Source organism: Aquarana catesbeiana, linkage group LG07, assembly GCF_042186555.1.
Source record: "Aquarana catesbeiana isolate 2022-GZ linkage group LG07, ASM4218655v1, whole genome shotgun sequence".
NCBI classification, from domain to species: Eukaryota; Metazoa; Chordata; class Amphibia; order Anura; family Ranidae; genus Aquarana; species Aquarana catesbeiana.
Window position 1 is genome coordinate 56,209,751 of NC_133330.1, and position 18,152 is coordinate 56,227,902.

General features: G+C 41.2%; 1 protein-coding gene across 9 annotated transcripts in view; it reads right to left on the reverse strand.

The window, feature by feature from the left end:
• MAGI1 (membrane associated guanylate kinase, WW and PDZ domain containing 1) overlaps positions 1-18,152 on the reverse strand; it is a 763,134-nt gene that overhangs the window by 76,761 nt on the left and 668,221 nt on the right. For all 9 annotated transcript variants that reach the window (XM_073592190.1, XM_073592191.1, XM_073592187.1 and 6 more), the window contains one exon: positions 10,636-10,667. In XM_073592190.1, the coding sequence (XP_073448291.1) occupies positions 10,636-10,667 (32 nt within the window). The remainder of the gene's footprint in view (positions 1-10,635; positions 10,668-18,152) is intronic.

Sequence of the window (18,152 nt, forward strand, 5' to 3'; positions counted from 1 at the left end):
CCGAGGAGCAGAACACGCCGCGGAATAGGAATTAGGATTAGGAAGACTGCCTAGCAACAAGGGTTTAGGTAAGTATAAATTTTTTTTTTTTTTCACATTTTTTTAAACATTTTTTTAGGATTTTTGGTGGAATTTTTTTTCCAGGGTGGCCCTCCACTTGAAGTTTGATGCCGATTGGCTACCATGCACAGCTGCACTAGATTTTGCGCTCTCCAGTTGTAGTCAAATCAACTCCAGTGGCTCCACCCAGCAGGGGCACAGACAGAAATAAAAACCTGGGATAAATTCCCCATTTTGTCCAAAACTACTAACAAATAAATCTTCCCGATACGAATGACTCTTTAAAAAAATTAAAAAAAAAAACATTTCATTCTGCCCCACCAGGAGGTGGGGCCCATCCAGACTTGCAAACACTAGAGCTTAAATAGGGAGATCATTTCTCAGACCTCTGGTGCTCCAGGAAACCTTTTTAATATAATTTTTCAATTTATGAGCTGTAGTGTCCTAGCAAATCCAAAGTGTTTCTTTACTAATCTAAAATGTTAGATACGATACCAAAAGCAGTTTGTTTGCAATTAAAAGAGGAAGCCTTGTTTAAGAAAGGCGAGGGGAAGTACTGTGTGCTCTTTGTCCGGAGTCCCCTTAGGTCCTAAAGCAGTCTGGTATACCAATAGGTGAAAGAGAAGGTGTTGGAAAACACACAACTGTTTGAAATGCCTCTTCTTTCCCAAAGCGTGACTCATCAAGGGCTGTTTGAGGCTGAATAAGTTTTCTATAGAGCCAGAGCAGCAGGGAACTTGGGGAGAATTGTGAGTGCTAAAGAATTAGCATTGCAGAGAGGATAAGTAGAGGAGGAGGGCAGGGAGCCCAAGGCCTTGCAGTTGGGAATAGATTTCCATAAATTATTGAGCGTTGTCATGACAAGGTGTACTTATGTTGCATAACAACTTTTTTAACTTCCTGACCCCACACACGTTGTCACTCCATTAGAGAGTGATGTATTATACAATGTCTACACCAGTAAATGTACATAAAACTTTAAAGGGGTGATTCCTCCTTTGTGTGACCTTAACACACTGGCTACTATGCACACAGCTGAGGCTTTCATTAAAGTGAAACTGAACCCAAAAGTTAATACTTGCTATCTCATAAGGAGCTTCTAAAAATGTTAATTGCGCCTAAGCAGAGCTTGAAAAGTCTACCTTTTGTCTTGAATTCCTTCGAAAAATAGTAGTTAACGTCCTGTGCCTAGGTATTCTTGATTGGAAGCCTCATAGCTGTATATCTGCATCTAAGGCATCGTGGTATTGACTGCTAATCTCATGAGATATGGAATAGAATTTGATGTCACTACAGTGTTGTTGTTCACTGTTCTCCTTGCTGAAAAGGAAGATGTACCCAAGGACCTGCAATGCAAGGTTCTCCCTGCTTCATCCATTCTGTGGATGTGTGCTTCTCCCACCATTCCTGCTGCCTTCTTTATTATTCTTCCAACAGTCATCAAAGTGATTCTTCCACCAGTCATCAAAGAAAGCAAAGCCCTGTCTCTTAAGATTACTACCTCCACACACGGAGACAAAAGAAATGGTAAGTTGGCAGGGAGCCTACATACAATATTGGTGACTTATTTTTTGCCCTCCGCTTGCTTTTTTTGGGCACAGATTCAATGGTTCAGGTCCTCTAAAGGGGTTGAAAGCCCATGTTTTTTCACCTTAATGCATCCTATGTATTAAGGTGAAAAAACTTCTATCAGTCACTGGCCCCCCAGCCCCCCTGTTTTACTTACCTGGGCCCTGAAAGTTCCAACGGCGAGGACACGCTGTCCCTCTGCCCGGGGTTCAGCACTTAATTGGATAGATTGATAGCAGCACAGCCATTGGCTCCCGCTGCTGTCAATCAAACCCAATCATGCGGGTCCCGGGGGGGCGGGGCCGAGTCCGGCATTCGTGTCTATGGACACGAATGGGGCGGGAGCGAGCCCGCAAGGTAACCCCCCTGGGAGAGTGCTTCTCCTAGGGGGTTATCTGATGTGGGGAGGAGCCGCGAGAGCCGCCGGGGGACCCCAGAAATCAAGGATCGGGGCCACTCTTTGCAAAGCGAGCTGCACAGTGGAGGTAAGTATGATATGTTTGTTATTTAAAAAAACAAAAACAAAAAACAAAGCTTTACAATCACTTTAAGGAACTACTCCTGCCTACTTGTAAATTTAGGGTACATACAGTTAGAAGGAAATATCACTAATTCAACTACCGCCTCACCTATCTGATCACATCTATCATAGAATACCCATTCATTGGATGCAAACAACTGTATCTTCTTGTCTGCACTCGAGGGATGGTAACACCATTGCAAACTTAATCAGGATGTCAAGGGGGGAGGGATAGGTCCTTTTAACTACCTTTATAAACACAATATTGTTTGAAATAGGAGCTACTCAGATCCCTTATTACACTAAATACAGCCAAGTATTACTTAAAATGTTTCTTGTAATGGGATAGTGGCTGGTAAGCAGTAAAAATACTTTACTAATGAATTGTCCATGCCCATACCCTGGGCTGCGCCATGAGGAGGACAGACATAGGCAATAAGATGCACATATGTATTTTATGAGCACAAGGTCATTTTTCCTCCACACAGAGTCAATAAGCTATTAAGGCATTCAAAGTGAACCATGCACATCATCTCCAAGTTCTGTTCAGGTGTATTTAACCTATCTGCATTCAAAAACAGCTTAATCATGTGTTAACTGACCCTCAGCGAACAACTCCAAAAGCACTGCAGCCTAAACGTTAGTGCAAGTAAACCCTGAATGCCATATGCTGGCTGGTCATACCAATATACCATTAATGTACCTCTGTTGCAGAAAAGAAAGGCATGACCTCAGTCTCCAGTGTCTCCTATAGAAAACTCCTGTGAAAACTGTTAGGACGACGTACTTCAGCAGCTGACCTCCTAAACACACACCCTACACCTGCTCTACCCCTCCGGGAGATTGCTGCCGCCCCTCTCTGCAGTTAAATGCAGAAATCATCAGCGAGCACCATTTTCCCTGAATACACAGCCAGTTTCTTCCTCTGCTGATCGATTGTAATGTATCTTAATAGCATCTTGCACAGATCATTCATTTGGCAGACTGTGCAGGAGCTGAGCGATCATATAACAGCCTATGTGGAGCAGAGCTGTGAGAAAGCTGGGAGAAGTGTGTCCCTGGAAGTCTGTAAAGCTCACCATATACTATACTATATAACTGTACAAGCTCCAAGTTCTAACATCAAAGGTGTGTCCTCTTATTATATAGTTTTGGTAAATCTAAGGGAATTGTACAATTAGATTGTATAGTGTATGGTCAGCTTTATACACCTAAAATGAACTGACAATGCTTTTGTGCCATTATTTGTTAACGGCAATCCAAACATCAAAACAAATACGCATTTTACCGCATGAAAATGTGCAACAAACGAGGCAAAATGCACAGTAAAAAACGTGCAAACTAACACACCAAAATGTCCCATGACCTACTTTGTTGTGTATATGGCAGCTCATCTAAATCAATGGGCTGCCTCATGCGTGTTCATGGGAAAAATCGGCAAAAAATATTTGCACCCACTATGCTAGGTGTGAATGGGGCCTGAAAGTGAAATTGGTGTGCATGCACAAGAATGATGGAGTGTCTCCTCCCACTCCCTCTCGTGTGCTTATATAAAGCAGGTCATACAATTGGCAAACTGATGGTACAATCTCTGTACAATTTCCTTTAAATTTACCAAAACTATGTTATAGGAGGACCCACCTGAACGATCTATTCAATTTACATCAAATCAGGCAGGCCCCTGCACAGCTGATGGTAGCTGTTTGTACTGTGCATGGTCCCCTTAAAGGAAGAAGTAGGAAAGAGGGTGGAAAAAGAGGTGGTATAGCAATAAGGGGGGGGGGGGGGGTGATCCAGAGGAGTAAACACATCCTACTCTGCTATGCACCAAGGTAGTGCATGATGGAATATGAATTTTCCTGGATGGTCACATGAGGACACAGGAAGTGATAAAACCAGAAAGCATTTTTTTAAATTTTGAACCAAGAGTTGAACATTCAAAGCTGCCATGTACTAGGTAATTGAGGAATAATAATATTGGTTTATTTATAAATTCTATTTCTAAGTGACATTCTGTCTGAAAAGGTGAGCTTAGCCTTTAAGGTGACTTCATGAAACCTGCTAAACTAATAGTTCTCTTTGGGATATGAGCTTACATTTGTAGTTTAGCACAAAAAACCCAGTTAGTTCTTCCCTCTCTACAATTGCAATAAAAATCAAAACTAAGTTCTGCGGTTGATCAGTCACTAGGAAAAAGGCAATTTTTGATAAATCCCACCCTTAGAAGGAAGTAAACAGCTCTGTCTCAACAAAGCGAAAATTCTTCTTATATATAGTTAATCAACAATAGCACATTACTAATATAATATAAGCAGCCCAAGAAGTTGTCTACCACAAGACAGCAACCTATTAGACTATTTAATAAAAAATATAGATGCTTTATTCTTCTGAAGGCATTGTTCTATAAGGAGACACAGAGGAGGCTCTGGTTATATCCACAAATAATGACCTTACCGGTTGCCAGGCAACACCACAAATGCTCATCACACAAGCTTTAATATAAGTCCAATGGGAAAAGAAAAAGAAGACATGATTTGGAGGGGGTTGGGGGCGTGATGTCTAATGTAAAACCGAATTCCTTTACAAAAGTAGGTGCATTCTAGGTATACAGAGGTTCTATGAACTGTAGGGTGACCTTTTCTAGTCCTAATGAAGAACTCCAGTCAGAATATAAATAGCCATATTATCCGATTCTGTGAATTTCGAAATTTTGTTTTAAATTGTGAGATGCAGAATCTTATTCTTGGATAATTAGTAATCCAATAAATATCAGTGGATCAGGTTATTATTTAAAGCATACCACCAGGAAAAAAATTGTGCCTCAGTTACCTTAGTCCTCTTTATGCCAAAGCCACCCTGCAGTGTTATGGATCAAACATACAGTTTCCTCTATGAGCCAAGCTAATTTCCTGCCCTGGGGACCAGATATTTTTCCCTACTTGTGATCTTCTTGGGCACAAGCCTGACAAAGGGGTCCTGTGTGAGTCCGAAACGTTGCACTGTCTTCTTGGGATGTGATGTGATCATGCTTCAATAAAAAACATTTGGACTCAACAGATCCGTGGTGTGCTGGCAAATGTCTTTATTGTGGCTTTATGATCCAGTCTCCAGCTGGTGGTTTCTACAGCACCCAATACACTAGAGCTTTCTCCAGAAACATGTGCAATGAAAATTTGGATCGTTACTCCTTGGGCACAGGTCCGCTCACTGCCTCTGCAAGTTCTCCTGCCTCTGGAGCCTATAAGAGAAAACCGGGTAGCTGCAATTGTCCCCTCCCCAATAGAGGATGTCCCAAAGAAGGACCCCAGGACATAAAAAGAAGAGAGAAAGATTGTCACATGACCATGGCTTCAGGAAAGTAGAAATGGGCATTTGGATAGGTGTTTTCTTCATAACAGTGATTAGTTAGAGAGGGGTGGAAGAGAGTGTTGCTAATATCCTAGAGTTGGGGCTTTAAATCTTAGGCAAATAGGGGAGGGGCATTGTTTTATCAAACTTTGCGAGGTTGGGGATCTGTCATGCATTTAGCTCACTGCCCCTCTCGTAAAAACATCCACCAAACAGTGGATCATCCATACTTAACAGCTGTTCTCCACTTTTTAAAATCACCTAATGCCTTTCCTTGAGACATCTAACTCACCAAACTAGATAAAAAGTAGATACACCAGGTGGGACATACTATTATGCCCACAAAAAACAGAGGCAGAACACTGTTATGGGAAGGCTCCAGTGTCTTCTACTGTAGAAAAACACCAATTTCACAACAAATATTAAAACAAAAACTGAACATGTGAGCTGTTTTTCATTTATTTTACCTATAATACTGATTTTTTTTTCTTTTACCTGGACTACCTTGAAAGTCTATAGGTGCTAAGGACATCAATAAGACAGGGTAAGGTTTTTAATTCCATCTACAAATAAAATAGTTTTGAGCAGCCCAAATGCCCTTAATAACAGACAGACCAGAAGTACCAGCATGCACCAAAGCTTGCTAAATCCTAGAATCAGATTTGATTTCAATTATGATCCTATATCAAGGCAGATTTCCATACATGCAAAGGGTCACAGACCTTCTGTCATATATATACTATTTAGAAATCGTTTCTGAAGACTTTTTTAAATTGCTTAACCTCAGAGACTCCCACCTCCCCAAGCTACTGTGGCAGATGTCCTGACATATTAGAAGCTAGGTGGGAAAACTTGTTCCTAAGATTACATGTTCTTCAATGGCCATCCCACGTCTTCTCTTTGGCTCCACCTCTCCTCTGAATCCACTGGGCAGTCAGGTAAGACCCATAACCCATTGCAATTCAACCAATCTATTCTACCTACTCTTCCCACTTCCTTTAACGTTTGCTAGGCCTCCAACGTTCTCCTTCAGTTATGCATTCCCTCTGTACAGGCTTAACCTTCTTCTTACCAATGGCAAACTGGTTTTGCAGAACACAGAGAAGCAAAGCAATAAGAATAAGCTTCCCTTTAAACCCCTTATCCTCTATGCAACTATCCAGAGCAAAGAATGTTGGCATGGCAAAAGCTCCCAAGTCCTAAATTGGAGATGCCAGAGGTCTGAAAACTCTTTGCCCACCCTTGTCAGCCAATCGTTAAGCACCAGCACTGTCCACACGGGAAGGAGGAGAGCAGTGGCATCGCTAGGGAGTGGCTTTTGGGTCTATAGCCCCAAATCTGAGGCCCATAGCCCTGAGTCTCTGCAGGGGTCCCCAAGGGGCAGGGAGGCTCTCTGGGGACCCTGATGTAAGGGAGAGGCTCTCTGGGGACCCTGATTTTAAGGGGGAGGCTCTCTGGGGACCCTGATTTAATGGGCAGGCTCTCTGGGGACCTTGATTTAAGGGGGAGGCTCTTTGGGGACCCTGATGTAAGTGGGGGGCTCTCTGGGGACACTGATGCAAGGGGGAGTCTCTCTGGGGACACTGATGCAAGGGGGAGTCTCTCTTGGGACACTGATGCAAGGGGGAGTCTCTCTGGGGACACTGATGCAAGGGGGAGTCTCTCTGGGGACACTGATGCAAGGGGGAGTCTCTCTGGGGACACTGATGCAAGGGGGAGTCTCTCTGGGGACACTGATGCAAGGGGGAGTCTCTCTGGGGACACTGATGCAAGGGGGAGTCTCTCTGGGGACACTGATGCAAGGGGGAGTCTCTGGGGACCCTGATGTAAGGGGGGCTCTCTGGGGACCCTGATGTAAGTGGGGGGCTCTCTGGGGATATACACACACATATATATATTACTGTATATACATGTGTATGCCCACCCAAGCGTATGACTTTCTTTACTACGCTGCTATGGGCTCTAGCCCCAGATCTTTTGTAGACCTAGCAACGCCCCTGGAGGAGAGTGAGTCACAGCTTCTTCATAACCAGCCTTTTTCGATCAGAGGTACCCAGGCACCCTGGGGTGCCTTCAGGTTTCTTCTGGGGTGCCTTGGCAAAATTCCTACAAATTTACCAAAAATTGTATAAAACCAGAGAGTGGATCAAGCCTGCCTTTTAGTTACAGAAAGCCACAGGTTTTCATTGTGCACCATTACAACCTTCTATTCGCTGGCCTACTTATAACCAATGACATTGGTTGACAAGGAGGACATCCAGTGCCTGCACAGCATCCTTATTTGCCCTCCCTGGATGGTGCTTTGTTATGTAAAACTATTAGTTTGGTTTTTACCATTTTAGAATGGGCTGCCTCGACATGTGCAGAATTTTAAAGGGTGCCTTGACTAAAAAATGGTCGTAAAGAAACACTGTCCTAAACTACTGTATATTTTTCTTCTTTCCCACTGGAAGAATGAAGCAGCAAAAGAGCAATGAGAGGGTATGAGCTACTGATGGGACCACCATTGATGCAACTCATTTTACGTGCTGCTGATCATCTCAATGAACCTTATAGTCATTCTAAAGTATTTGGTTAAGTTTCTCCTATCCTATAGATTTGTACTCTAACTTTTAAAGGTCACAGTTTTCCTTTCATTAAAGGGAATTCTAATTGAATATAACATTATTGTCTACACCACACAGATGCAAAATAATGTCACAGGAAGACTTCGGTGTTTGGCCTGGAATTTTCTTTAAGTTGACAGGAACTAAGGACCTCAATAAGGCAGTTTAGGACTTTTAATTCCATATATGGCATACATATGATAGCTTTGAACTGTCTGTAGGCTTTCCCCTCTAGACAAACCATAAGCACCAGCATGCACCGAGGCTTGCTAAAACCTACAATAAGCATGATTTCAGTTATGACCCCCAGAGCAATTTTACTGTATGCTCCAAAGGCCACAAATCTGCCAATCTCAATAATTAATTAAAAATCTTTCTGAATACTTACATAAGAAAAATGTTTATGGGCATGAGAACAAGGGCAGTCTGCTGCTCCCCTGGTGGCCTAGGCCCCAGCCAATCAGGGCCTGTGGAGCATACAGTAATAAGTAATTCCAACTCTGTCCCTCCTACACCATGCACGCATTCAGTTGCTATGGTTAATACAAGACTGTCTGTGCAGTCAATGAAAATGTCATAGTTTGATATGCACCTCTGGGATGTGTGCTGTATACCTTACTCAGACCAAATGCCCTTGATTTTTTATACTAAGCCTGCACAAATTGTAGCCCTGTTTAAATTAAACAGTTAATTCTAACATTTAAACACAACGACAGCTAAATGACATCTATGAATTCACAATTAGTTTGTCAACTTTTGCTTTTATAGGAGAAATACATTTTTTTTGGCCTTTTTTTTATTTTAAATATTTCTTTATTGGGGAGAAAAAGATTCAGAAAAAGATTCCAGACTAGTATTATTAATTACCCTTTGCACTAAGCACTTGCAGACACTGGTTGTAAAGAAGCTTAAAAATAATACCAAAGGATTTATCTTACTTGGCAAATCGCAAATTAAACCCCCCCCCCATCTTTTTTTTTTTTTTTTTTGGTGACAGACTTTCAGGATTGATATGAGAAATGTTTTTCCTACAAAGAAAGTTAAAACTTGAAGATAAATGCAAAAAACAACATGTGATTAAACTATCACAGAACGAGGTTAGTTTTACTGCAAGAGCAATTCCTGAGCACTTGTCACCAACGGCCAAATTATTTTTGACGACAGTGCAGAAATCTAAGCATATAGTTTGACATTTTTGTGCTTGGGCTGTGAGCACAAACGAGTACTCTCTCTGTGTGCAATAATGTAAAGTGACAATGGTAGAGGCCTAAGGGTCACGTGACTCCAGAAATGCCTTGAGCCATCAAAATCATATCATTTATTGTAGTGATTCAAGGAAAATCACATTGTAATTATTTACTGTCTCTTCATGCAAGATCCTCAGCATGGCTTGTTAAATTATAAAAATTCATGGATACTAAATAAAACTAACAGAGTGTCAAAAATGGACTGCTATATTTTTTACTGCCAAAATTGAGCCAGGGAAAAAAAAAAGTAAGAAAATTAGCATGCTTTTACCATTCCAGTTTATTTTTAATTAAAGGGTACATATGTGCCTTTGCCAGCTAATTTAAATTCAGAGCAATATTTACCAGCTGCCTTTCCTGCAGCTCGTATTCATGAAAAAGTTGATTATGCAAAAAATAAATAAATAAAACTGCTCCCTAATGTGTACATACGGTGTTTTAGGCTTGTAAAATAAAAAAAAAATCAGTGTAGCAAAAGCATTATCTAAATAAAAAATAAAAAATTAAAAGGACAAAAATATTTCTGGTTAGTTCAAGCAAAGAAAAAAAAAAATCACAGGAAATATAGACCATCAATTAGTTCCAGCTAGTGAATTATTTATACGTCCTTCTGAAATAATGCGCAAGCTATTTTTGCAGGAAACCACTTTTGTGGGCTCTTAAAGAGACTGATGAATACAGCATCTCAGAGAAAAGGGGAAAAAAAAAATAATGATGTGTAGAGGGGGGTCCCAAACCTGCAGGTGCCTGCAGCGCAGGTTGTGAGTGACAAACAAAGAATGTCCACCACTTGAATTTATTTACTGAAGGAATCTAATGGCTGAAGGGGGGAAAAAAAAATTGTGAAAAATAAACAGTGTCCCAAAACACTAGGATAAAGTAGCAGGTGTTTAAGGTGCATATCATACAATGGAGAAGGTGGAGTCACATTTATTTACAACCAAGATATGTGTTGCGCTCTTCTACACCCATCCTCCCCAATTAATCTGCCAAGAAAAAAAAAAGTCACCCACCGTTTTTACTAGGTGCAACACGGATCGGTGGCTGCAATGCTGCCTGCATCCTACTCTTTAATCATGCAGTACCAGAATGAGCACATTTCCAATCTACACCCTTTGCTGATGCATAAAACAGTGCTAACCTCATCTCTCTGCTAGCAAACAAACAGAATAATGGATTTACAAGGATAAAAAAAAAAAAAAATTCTTTACATCACAGCATTAAAAGCACAGAAGAAAAAAAAAAATAACATACTATTAAAAAAATAATAATAATAAGGACTCACCGACTTTGGGCTCTTCTTTGGGACTGGCAGTCCTGCAAAACGGCAACAAGGGAGAGATCAACATTAGCATACAAATGTTATGTTCATCTAAGATAAATCCCAAGGTATATCATTCTAATGTAGCCATCTGCACGGCAAAAGCAGGATTCTCCTCAGCATCGGAGTTATCAGTCTGTTTAGAACGAATCAAAGCGGAGTACGAGAGGGAGAGAGAGAAAACAAGAGGAGGAGAGAGAGAGAGAGAGAGGAGGAAAAAAAAAAAAGGGGGGAACGAGAAAGAGAGAGAGAGAACACAAATCTATCTGCATTAGCGATGCTGCAGAAGCCTGGAGGCTGGGGGAGAACAGACCTCGGCGGCCTGGGAAAAGCGAACACTTGGACAGAATCTCAAATGCTCCCCTGGATTAAGAAGGACTTGGCTAACAATTAAACCTAGATATTTCCTTTTGACGCGAGCTGCTTGTCAATTGCATTGGACCAATAGACGCTGGATAAGAGATACGAGCCGATGTTAAAGGCTTTCTTTACAGCAAGTGAGAAGACAAGGATTTTTTTTTTTTTTTTTTTCCTGGGGTGGGTGGGTGGGTTGGGGGATATGTGCAGGGAGGGTACTGATGGGTGTTATTCCATCAAGGTTAATAAACATGTGGCAGGCAGCTCCATTTAAACAAAGCTGACATAGATGAGCAGACCCTCCGTGAACTGGACTAGTGGAACACCATGGCAAGACTTCATAAGATCGCTGTGATAGAACGACTGAGTTTTAAGTAATTAGAGGAGCAAAATAAAGCAAATGGCCTGGATTTTATAGGATTACAAGGCAGAAAAAGGCTTATTTAATAAAAGTGCAAAGAACATGAGCCAATCAGAAATCAGTTTTTAATTAGCCAACCCCCATCACATTCATAGCTGGTTTCATTAAGAATGGATAATGATTGGCAGCCGCTGGCACTCCCAGTTGAGTCAGGGGGCCAGACGGGATATTTCTGACCAATTAACAGACTTTCCTCCAGGCTGGAGACACAGAGGTTTTACATTATGTTCAAGAAGTAAGAACGTGCATATTAATGGAACAGTTTTCAGTAGCATGTTGATTGGTGGTTGGGTTGGCTTACTGTGTCCAAACTAGTTGTTAAGGATACCTTAAATTTACATATATTGTAGATTAACCATAACATGCGTACATTTACCTTCAAAATTGTTACATAATGGCATGCTCCTTGGGCATCCCAAAAGGTAACATATCCACGTCTCTATGGGGTGGCTATGCTAAAGGCAAACAGACTGTGCACTTTGCAAAGTGCAGTTGTTCCAGAGCTTAGTAAATGAACAGAAGCTCTTCTGACTTCCATCATCCAATCACATGTAAGCAAAAATGCTGTTTTATTTATATTCCTTGCATGTGATAGGGAATTCCTTTAACACCATTGCTTAATACCGAAGAAGCTGAGAACATATTACTTAAGTTCAATATAATGACGGAACTCCGGACTCCAGATATTCTGTATCTTAACATTTGCAAAGTGAAGGTTTACCTCATTTACTAAGCTCTGGAGCTACTGCACTTTGCAAAGTGCACAGCCTATTTTCCTTTAGTAAATCAACCTCTATGGGTCTTGTGCTATTTTTCTGCTTAGGTTGGCTCATTGTGTCCAAAACATTTGGTAGGATACCTTAAAATCTACATATTTTGTATATTACCATAACACACGTGCATTTCCCTCCAAAATTGTGAGCCGAGTTACATAATGGCATGCTCCTTGGGCATTTCAAAATGCACCATATCCAGGTCTCTATGTGTCTTGCATTATTTTAGAATGTGAGGGTGCAGTGCCAGAATGACTGTCTTATTTGGGGACACAATGGTGAATTTTAGAGGACCAGCAGGGACCGGCTAAATTTTGATCCATCGATGACGGTTCTCATTCAAAAGAAGTCAATCTAATGATCAACTTTACTTGAATCAGCTGCACTGCTTATAAGTGTATTCTGACGGCGAAGGGGTCCCAACTGTCAGAATACAATAACACAGTAAGGAGGATTCCTCCATCCATCTTGCTTGCGTGGATGGGGACTCCCACTGGTTGACCAAAAAACAAAACTAAAAACAATCTATGTGAGGCCAGCTTAAAGCAGAACTCCATCTTTCACACACATTATACAGTTTGTTTGGGCCATGCTGGCCATGTCCTTCACTAATCTGAGAGGCCGCTGTATGTACTGTATAAACTGTATGTAGCTGCGGCTACATACAACACTGTGTTCCGGGTGCGAGTCGAGACTTTCTGTCTCATACCCGGAACACAGAAAAGTCTACCGCAGTGGCACTCAGCCACTCAGAGCAAGCAATGTATTCTATCAATGAATACAAAGCTTCCTTTGATTGGCTGAGTCAGAGAGGTGGGCTGATGATGTCACAACCTCTGACTCCGCCAGTCAGAGGAAGCTTTGTATTCATTGATATAATACATTGCGGAGCACACAGAATAGTCTACCTCAGCGGCGCTCAGAGCAAGTGATGTATTCTTTTAATGATTACAAAGCTTCCTCTGAGTCAGAGAGGTGGGCTGATGATGTCACAACCTTTGACTCAGCCAATCAGAGGAAGCTTTATATTCATTGATACAATACATTGCGGAGCACACAGAAGAGTATACCTCAGCGGCGCTCAGCCACTCAGAGCAAGTGATGTATTTTATTAATGGTAACAAAGCTTCCTCTGAGTCAGAGAGGTGGGCTGATGATGTCACAACCTTTGACTCAGCCAATCAGAGGAAGCTTTATATTCATTGATACAATACATTGCGGAGCACATAGAAGAGTATACCTCAGCGGCGCTCAGCCGCTCAGAGCAAGTGATGTATTCTATTAATGGTAACAAAGCTTCCTCTGAGTCAGAGAGGTGGGCTGATGATGTCACAACCTTTGACTCAGCCAATCAGAGGAAGCTTTATATTCATTGATACAATATATTGCGGAGCACACAGAAGAGTCTACCTCAGCGGCACTCAACCGCTCAGAGCAAGCGATGTATTTTATCAATGATTACAAAGCTTCCCCTGAGTCTGTGAGGCAGGATGATGATGTCTTAACCTTTGATTCAGCCAATCTGAGGACACTTCATATTTATTGATAAAATACATGTGTTCCGGGTATGAGACAGGAAGGTCTCGGCTCGCACTCCGACTCACAGGTTAGTGAGGGACATCGTCTGTTTGGGCCAGCGTGGCCCAAACTATGTAAAGTGTGTGGAAAGATGGAGTTCTTCTTTAAAGCTGGGTATACGCTAAAAGAATTTAATTTGACAGTTTTGATTGTAAGAATGTTCGCCTGTTTTTCCTAATCATTAGTGGGGTCAAACCAACATTCGATTTCAACTGCAGTGATGAAAAAATTCGAGCAGGATGGAAAAGTTTTCTCGAATGTCGGAGTTTCTAACCGTGTATGTGGGTTTTCATTTGGTAAAATCCACTAATTTCAAAATTGAATGTTAAAAACAAATTAAATCTTTCACTACTGTCAAATGATATTTGAATGTGCTAATTTTCACATAAATTTTCCTAAGAATTGAAATTCTACTAGTGTATACCCAGCTTAACGTGGTATTCAACCCCAAACCAAAAATGTATACATATACTGCAGCTTACCAATCATTAAATGTGGTGGCTGCATTCGTTTTCTTTTTTAGCCTTTTTTTTTTTTTCTTCACCTGGTGATCCTGCCAGTAACACACCTCCTATATTAGAGTGCCCCTACTCTGGATCAAGGAGCATAGAGGGCACCCTTGGATAGCAGCATTGTAACTCTGGGGGAGGGGAGTGTTAGATGTACTAACAGATTTAGATACACTAACAAATAAAGCCAAACTCCAGCTCACACTTTATAAGCAGTTACAGAAAACAGTTTTTCTTTTCTTTTGGAATAAATGTTTTACATAAATAAAAGCTGACAGTTGTAAATGGTTTATCTCATCTCTGCAAACTGATACATTTTCAGGAGAGCTTGTTCTTTTGAAAAACAACAGACTTACTGGCCAGATCACCGGATTGAAATAGAAGAAGGTAAGCCTAAAAAAAAAAAAAAAAAAGCAAATGCAGCCATCCATGGATTTGTAGGCTGCAATATAATAAATGTTTGCTTTTGGGCTCAATACTACTTTAGGTGTGCACAGGTACCTGCAATTAGGACCATATATAAAAACTTCCTTAGCATACCCTACCAAACATTCATAAAGGCAGAAAGCATTGAAGCCAGAGGATCAGCACGACAGTCAGGTAACTAGCATTTAAGAAATCAGCAATGTATTTCACTCATGACAGGTATTCTTTACATTCTGGTGATTTTATATAAAATATCTATATCAATATCAATATCTCTCTCTCTCTCTCTCTCTCTCTCTCTCTCTCTCTCTATATATAGATATATATATATCTATATCTATATATAGATATATATATATCTATATATATATATAGATATCTATATCTATATATATATAGATATATATATTCTTAAGCTGTGTATTCACCTGCTCGCTTGGTGAAGTTTTTAAAATCTACTGTATAATGTACAAATCAGATTGTCACGTTAGCAAAGCTGCTGATACATTTGGCAATTGGTATTACTTTGCAAACAGAAGCATTATCAATGTATTACAGGCACACTATGAACTCTAGCAGTGAGGTTTACAGGAAGGACCAGCGAGCTCCAGTGGGTGGCGCCAGCAGCAAGCAAACATGCACATGTTATATATAGTGGAAGCCGGGCTGCTTCATTGCAATTCAAAGACATCAAACCTACAGAGCAGAATTTTGATTGGCTGCTTTAGATTAGTGCATAACGCTGTTCTCTACAGTATATATGCCCAAAATTGATATTTATGTTTTTGGTTGGTTAAATAGTAAATTTATCAAATGTTTTGCTGTATGTCATGGCAATAATGAGGAGCCCCCACCACCTGCTGGATATTTCTTATGGGGCTCATCTCCACTGGCTCATCTCCTGATATGCCCAAAAACCAACTATGCAACAGATAGGCAGAGTACCCAGCAGAACAATGGGTGGAAACACAACCGCAAACTATGGCACTACCAGGGAGCCAAGAAATATGGGAATCTCTATAATAAAACCAGCTATTCTAAAGGAAAATACACAAATACAGAAAAATGCATGTTGCTTATGTCTGACTGACCACTCTACCTCTACTGCACTGCAATCCTGAGCAGCACTGTTAGCCCTGCCTAAGTTCTTCCCTTGCTAGACTACAGATCTCCTCCCTCATCTCCACAACATAAAGAGGAGATGTTCTCTACACCAACCGGAAGAACTCAGGCAGGGCTGACAACTCTACTTTCGCTGTACTGCAATCCTTTAAGAAATAATGGCATTGCAAATGCGTCCCACATTTTGCTGCGATCCTGGAAAAGAGGGCAGTATCGGGGCGATTCTACCCACGATTCAAATGTGTGAATGGAGCCGTTCACTTTATGGGGTCTGCGGCTGCAACTTTCACCAAACATACTCTGGTAAAGTATCAATCACTGTCATTTAAAACACATGGAAGATTCACCTGCAGAGAATGTTTGCTGTATGTCAGATTCACTGCTTTAAAAAAATATGCCTTTAAAGCGAAATTAAACCCAAAAATGTATTATATTGCAGCTTACCAATCATTAGATGTGGTGTCTGCATTTTTTTTTTTTTTTAGGTTTTTCCCCTCTGTTTTCACCTGTTGATCCGGCCAGTAAGGGTACTTTCACACTGGGGCGATGCGTCGCTTTTCGGCTGCTAGCTGGGCACTGTTAACCCCCGCTAGCGACTGAAGAAAGGGTTAAAAGAACCTGTGTTGCATTGCTGCCGAAGGGTTAAAAGCCCGTTTCAGCAGTGCTGCCCATTCATTTCAATGGGCGAGGGCGTATTGGGAGCGGTGTATACAGCACTACCGCACCACCCCAAGATGACTTTTTTCCTATCCTGCAAGCGCACCGCCCCAGTGTGAAAGCACTCGGACATTCACACTGGGGAGGTATGAGAGGCACTTTAAAGGCCCTATTTTTAGCGCTAAAACGCCTGAAAAGCTCCCCAGCGTGAAAGGGATCTTACCACTCTGGATGAAGGAAAACAGGGGGTAACTTTGGAAAGCAGCATTGTACTTTTGGGAGGAGGAGAGTATTAGATGTACCAGCAGATTTAGATACACTAACAAATCGAAGCCAAACCCCAGATCACACTGCAGTTACAGAAAGTTTTTTTTTTTCTTTTAGGATAAAGGTTTTACATGAATAAACAAAAACTGATCACTGTAATCACCCCTGCCAGTGGTAAATGGTTTGTCTCGATGCCCTAACTGCTACATTTGCAAGAAAGCTTGTTCTGTTGAAAAACAACAGACTTATGCCCCGTACACACGGTCGGACTTTGTTCGGACATTCCGACAACAAAATCCATGAATTTTTTCCGACGGATGTTGGCTCAAACTTGTCTTGCATACACAAGGTCACACAAAGTTGTCGGAAAATGCGATCGTTCTAAACGCGGTGACGTAAAACACGTACGTCGGGACTATAAACAGGGCAGTGGCCAATAGCTTTCATCTCTTTATTTATTCTGAGCATGCGTGGCACTTTGTCCTTCGGATTTGTGTACACATGATCGGAATTTCCGACAACGGATTTTGTTGTCGGAAAATTTTATCTCCTGCTCTCCAACTTTGTGTGTCGGAAAATCCGATGGAAAATGTCCGATGGAGCCCACACACGGTCGGAATTTCCGACAACACGCTCCGATCGGACATTTTCCATCGGAAAATCCGACCGTGTGTACGGGGCATAACTGGCCAGATCACCAGATGAAAATAGAAGAAAAAGGGTCTAAAAAAGAAAAAAAGAATGCGGCCATCACATCTAAGAACTGTTAAGCTGCGATATAATAAAGGTTTGCTTTTGGGTTCAATACCACAATAGGCTCAATTCACTGACTTATAACGCATGTGTTATTTGTCATAACAATTGTTGTTTTCAGCTCTCTTTGCATCGTTACAGCAAATAATAATTATAGCTTAGTGAATTAAACCTGATATGTAATTTGGAGGATTAAGAAAAAAAAAAAAAAAGAGAGAAAGTGACCATGCAAAGCTCATAATGCCAAGCAAAGAGGCCTTCATTGTAGCTGGCTTAACAGTGGGAGAATGACTGAACACACAAGTCCATTGTATAGCATTCCCCCACAAGATCCATGAATCATAAAATGTCATTTGATTCATACCAATGTTTACCGCACAAGCACCCGTAATTGACTTCAGGAACAAGGTTGTATGGCCTTGTACAAAATGTCAGCCGCTCTTTGGGGAGCGATGAATTACATGTGTATGAAATCACTGCAAGGTGCATTTTAGACGATTAACAACCACCCCTGGAGGAAATCCTAATTGCAGCAGGTTGTATATACATTAGTATAACACAAGATACCTGGGTAGATGTCATCTGTAAATCCTATCATAAATTCCAAGGCGGTTATCG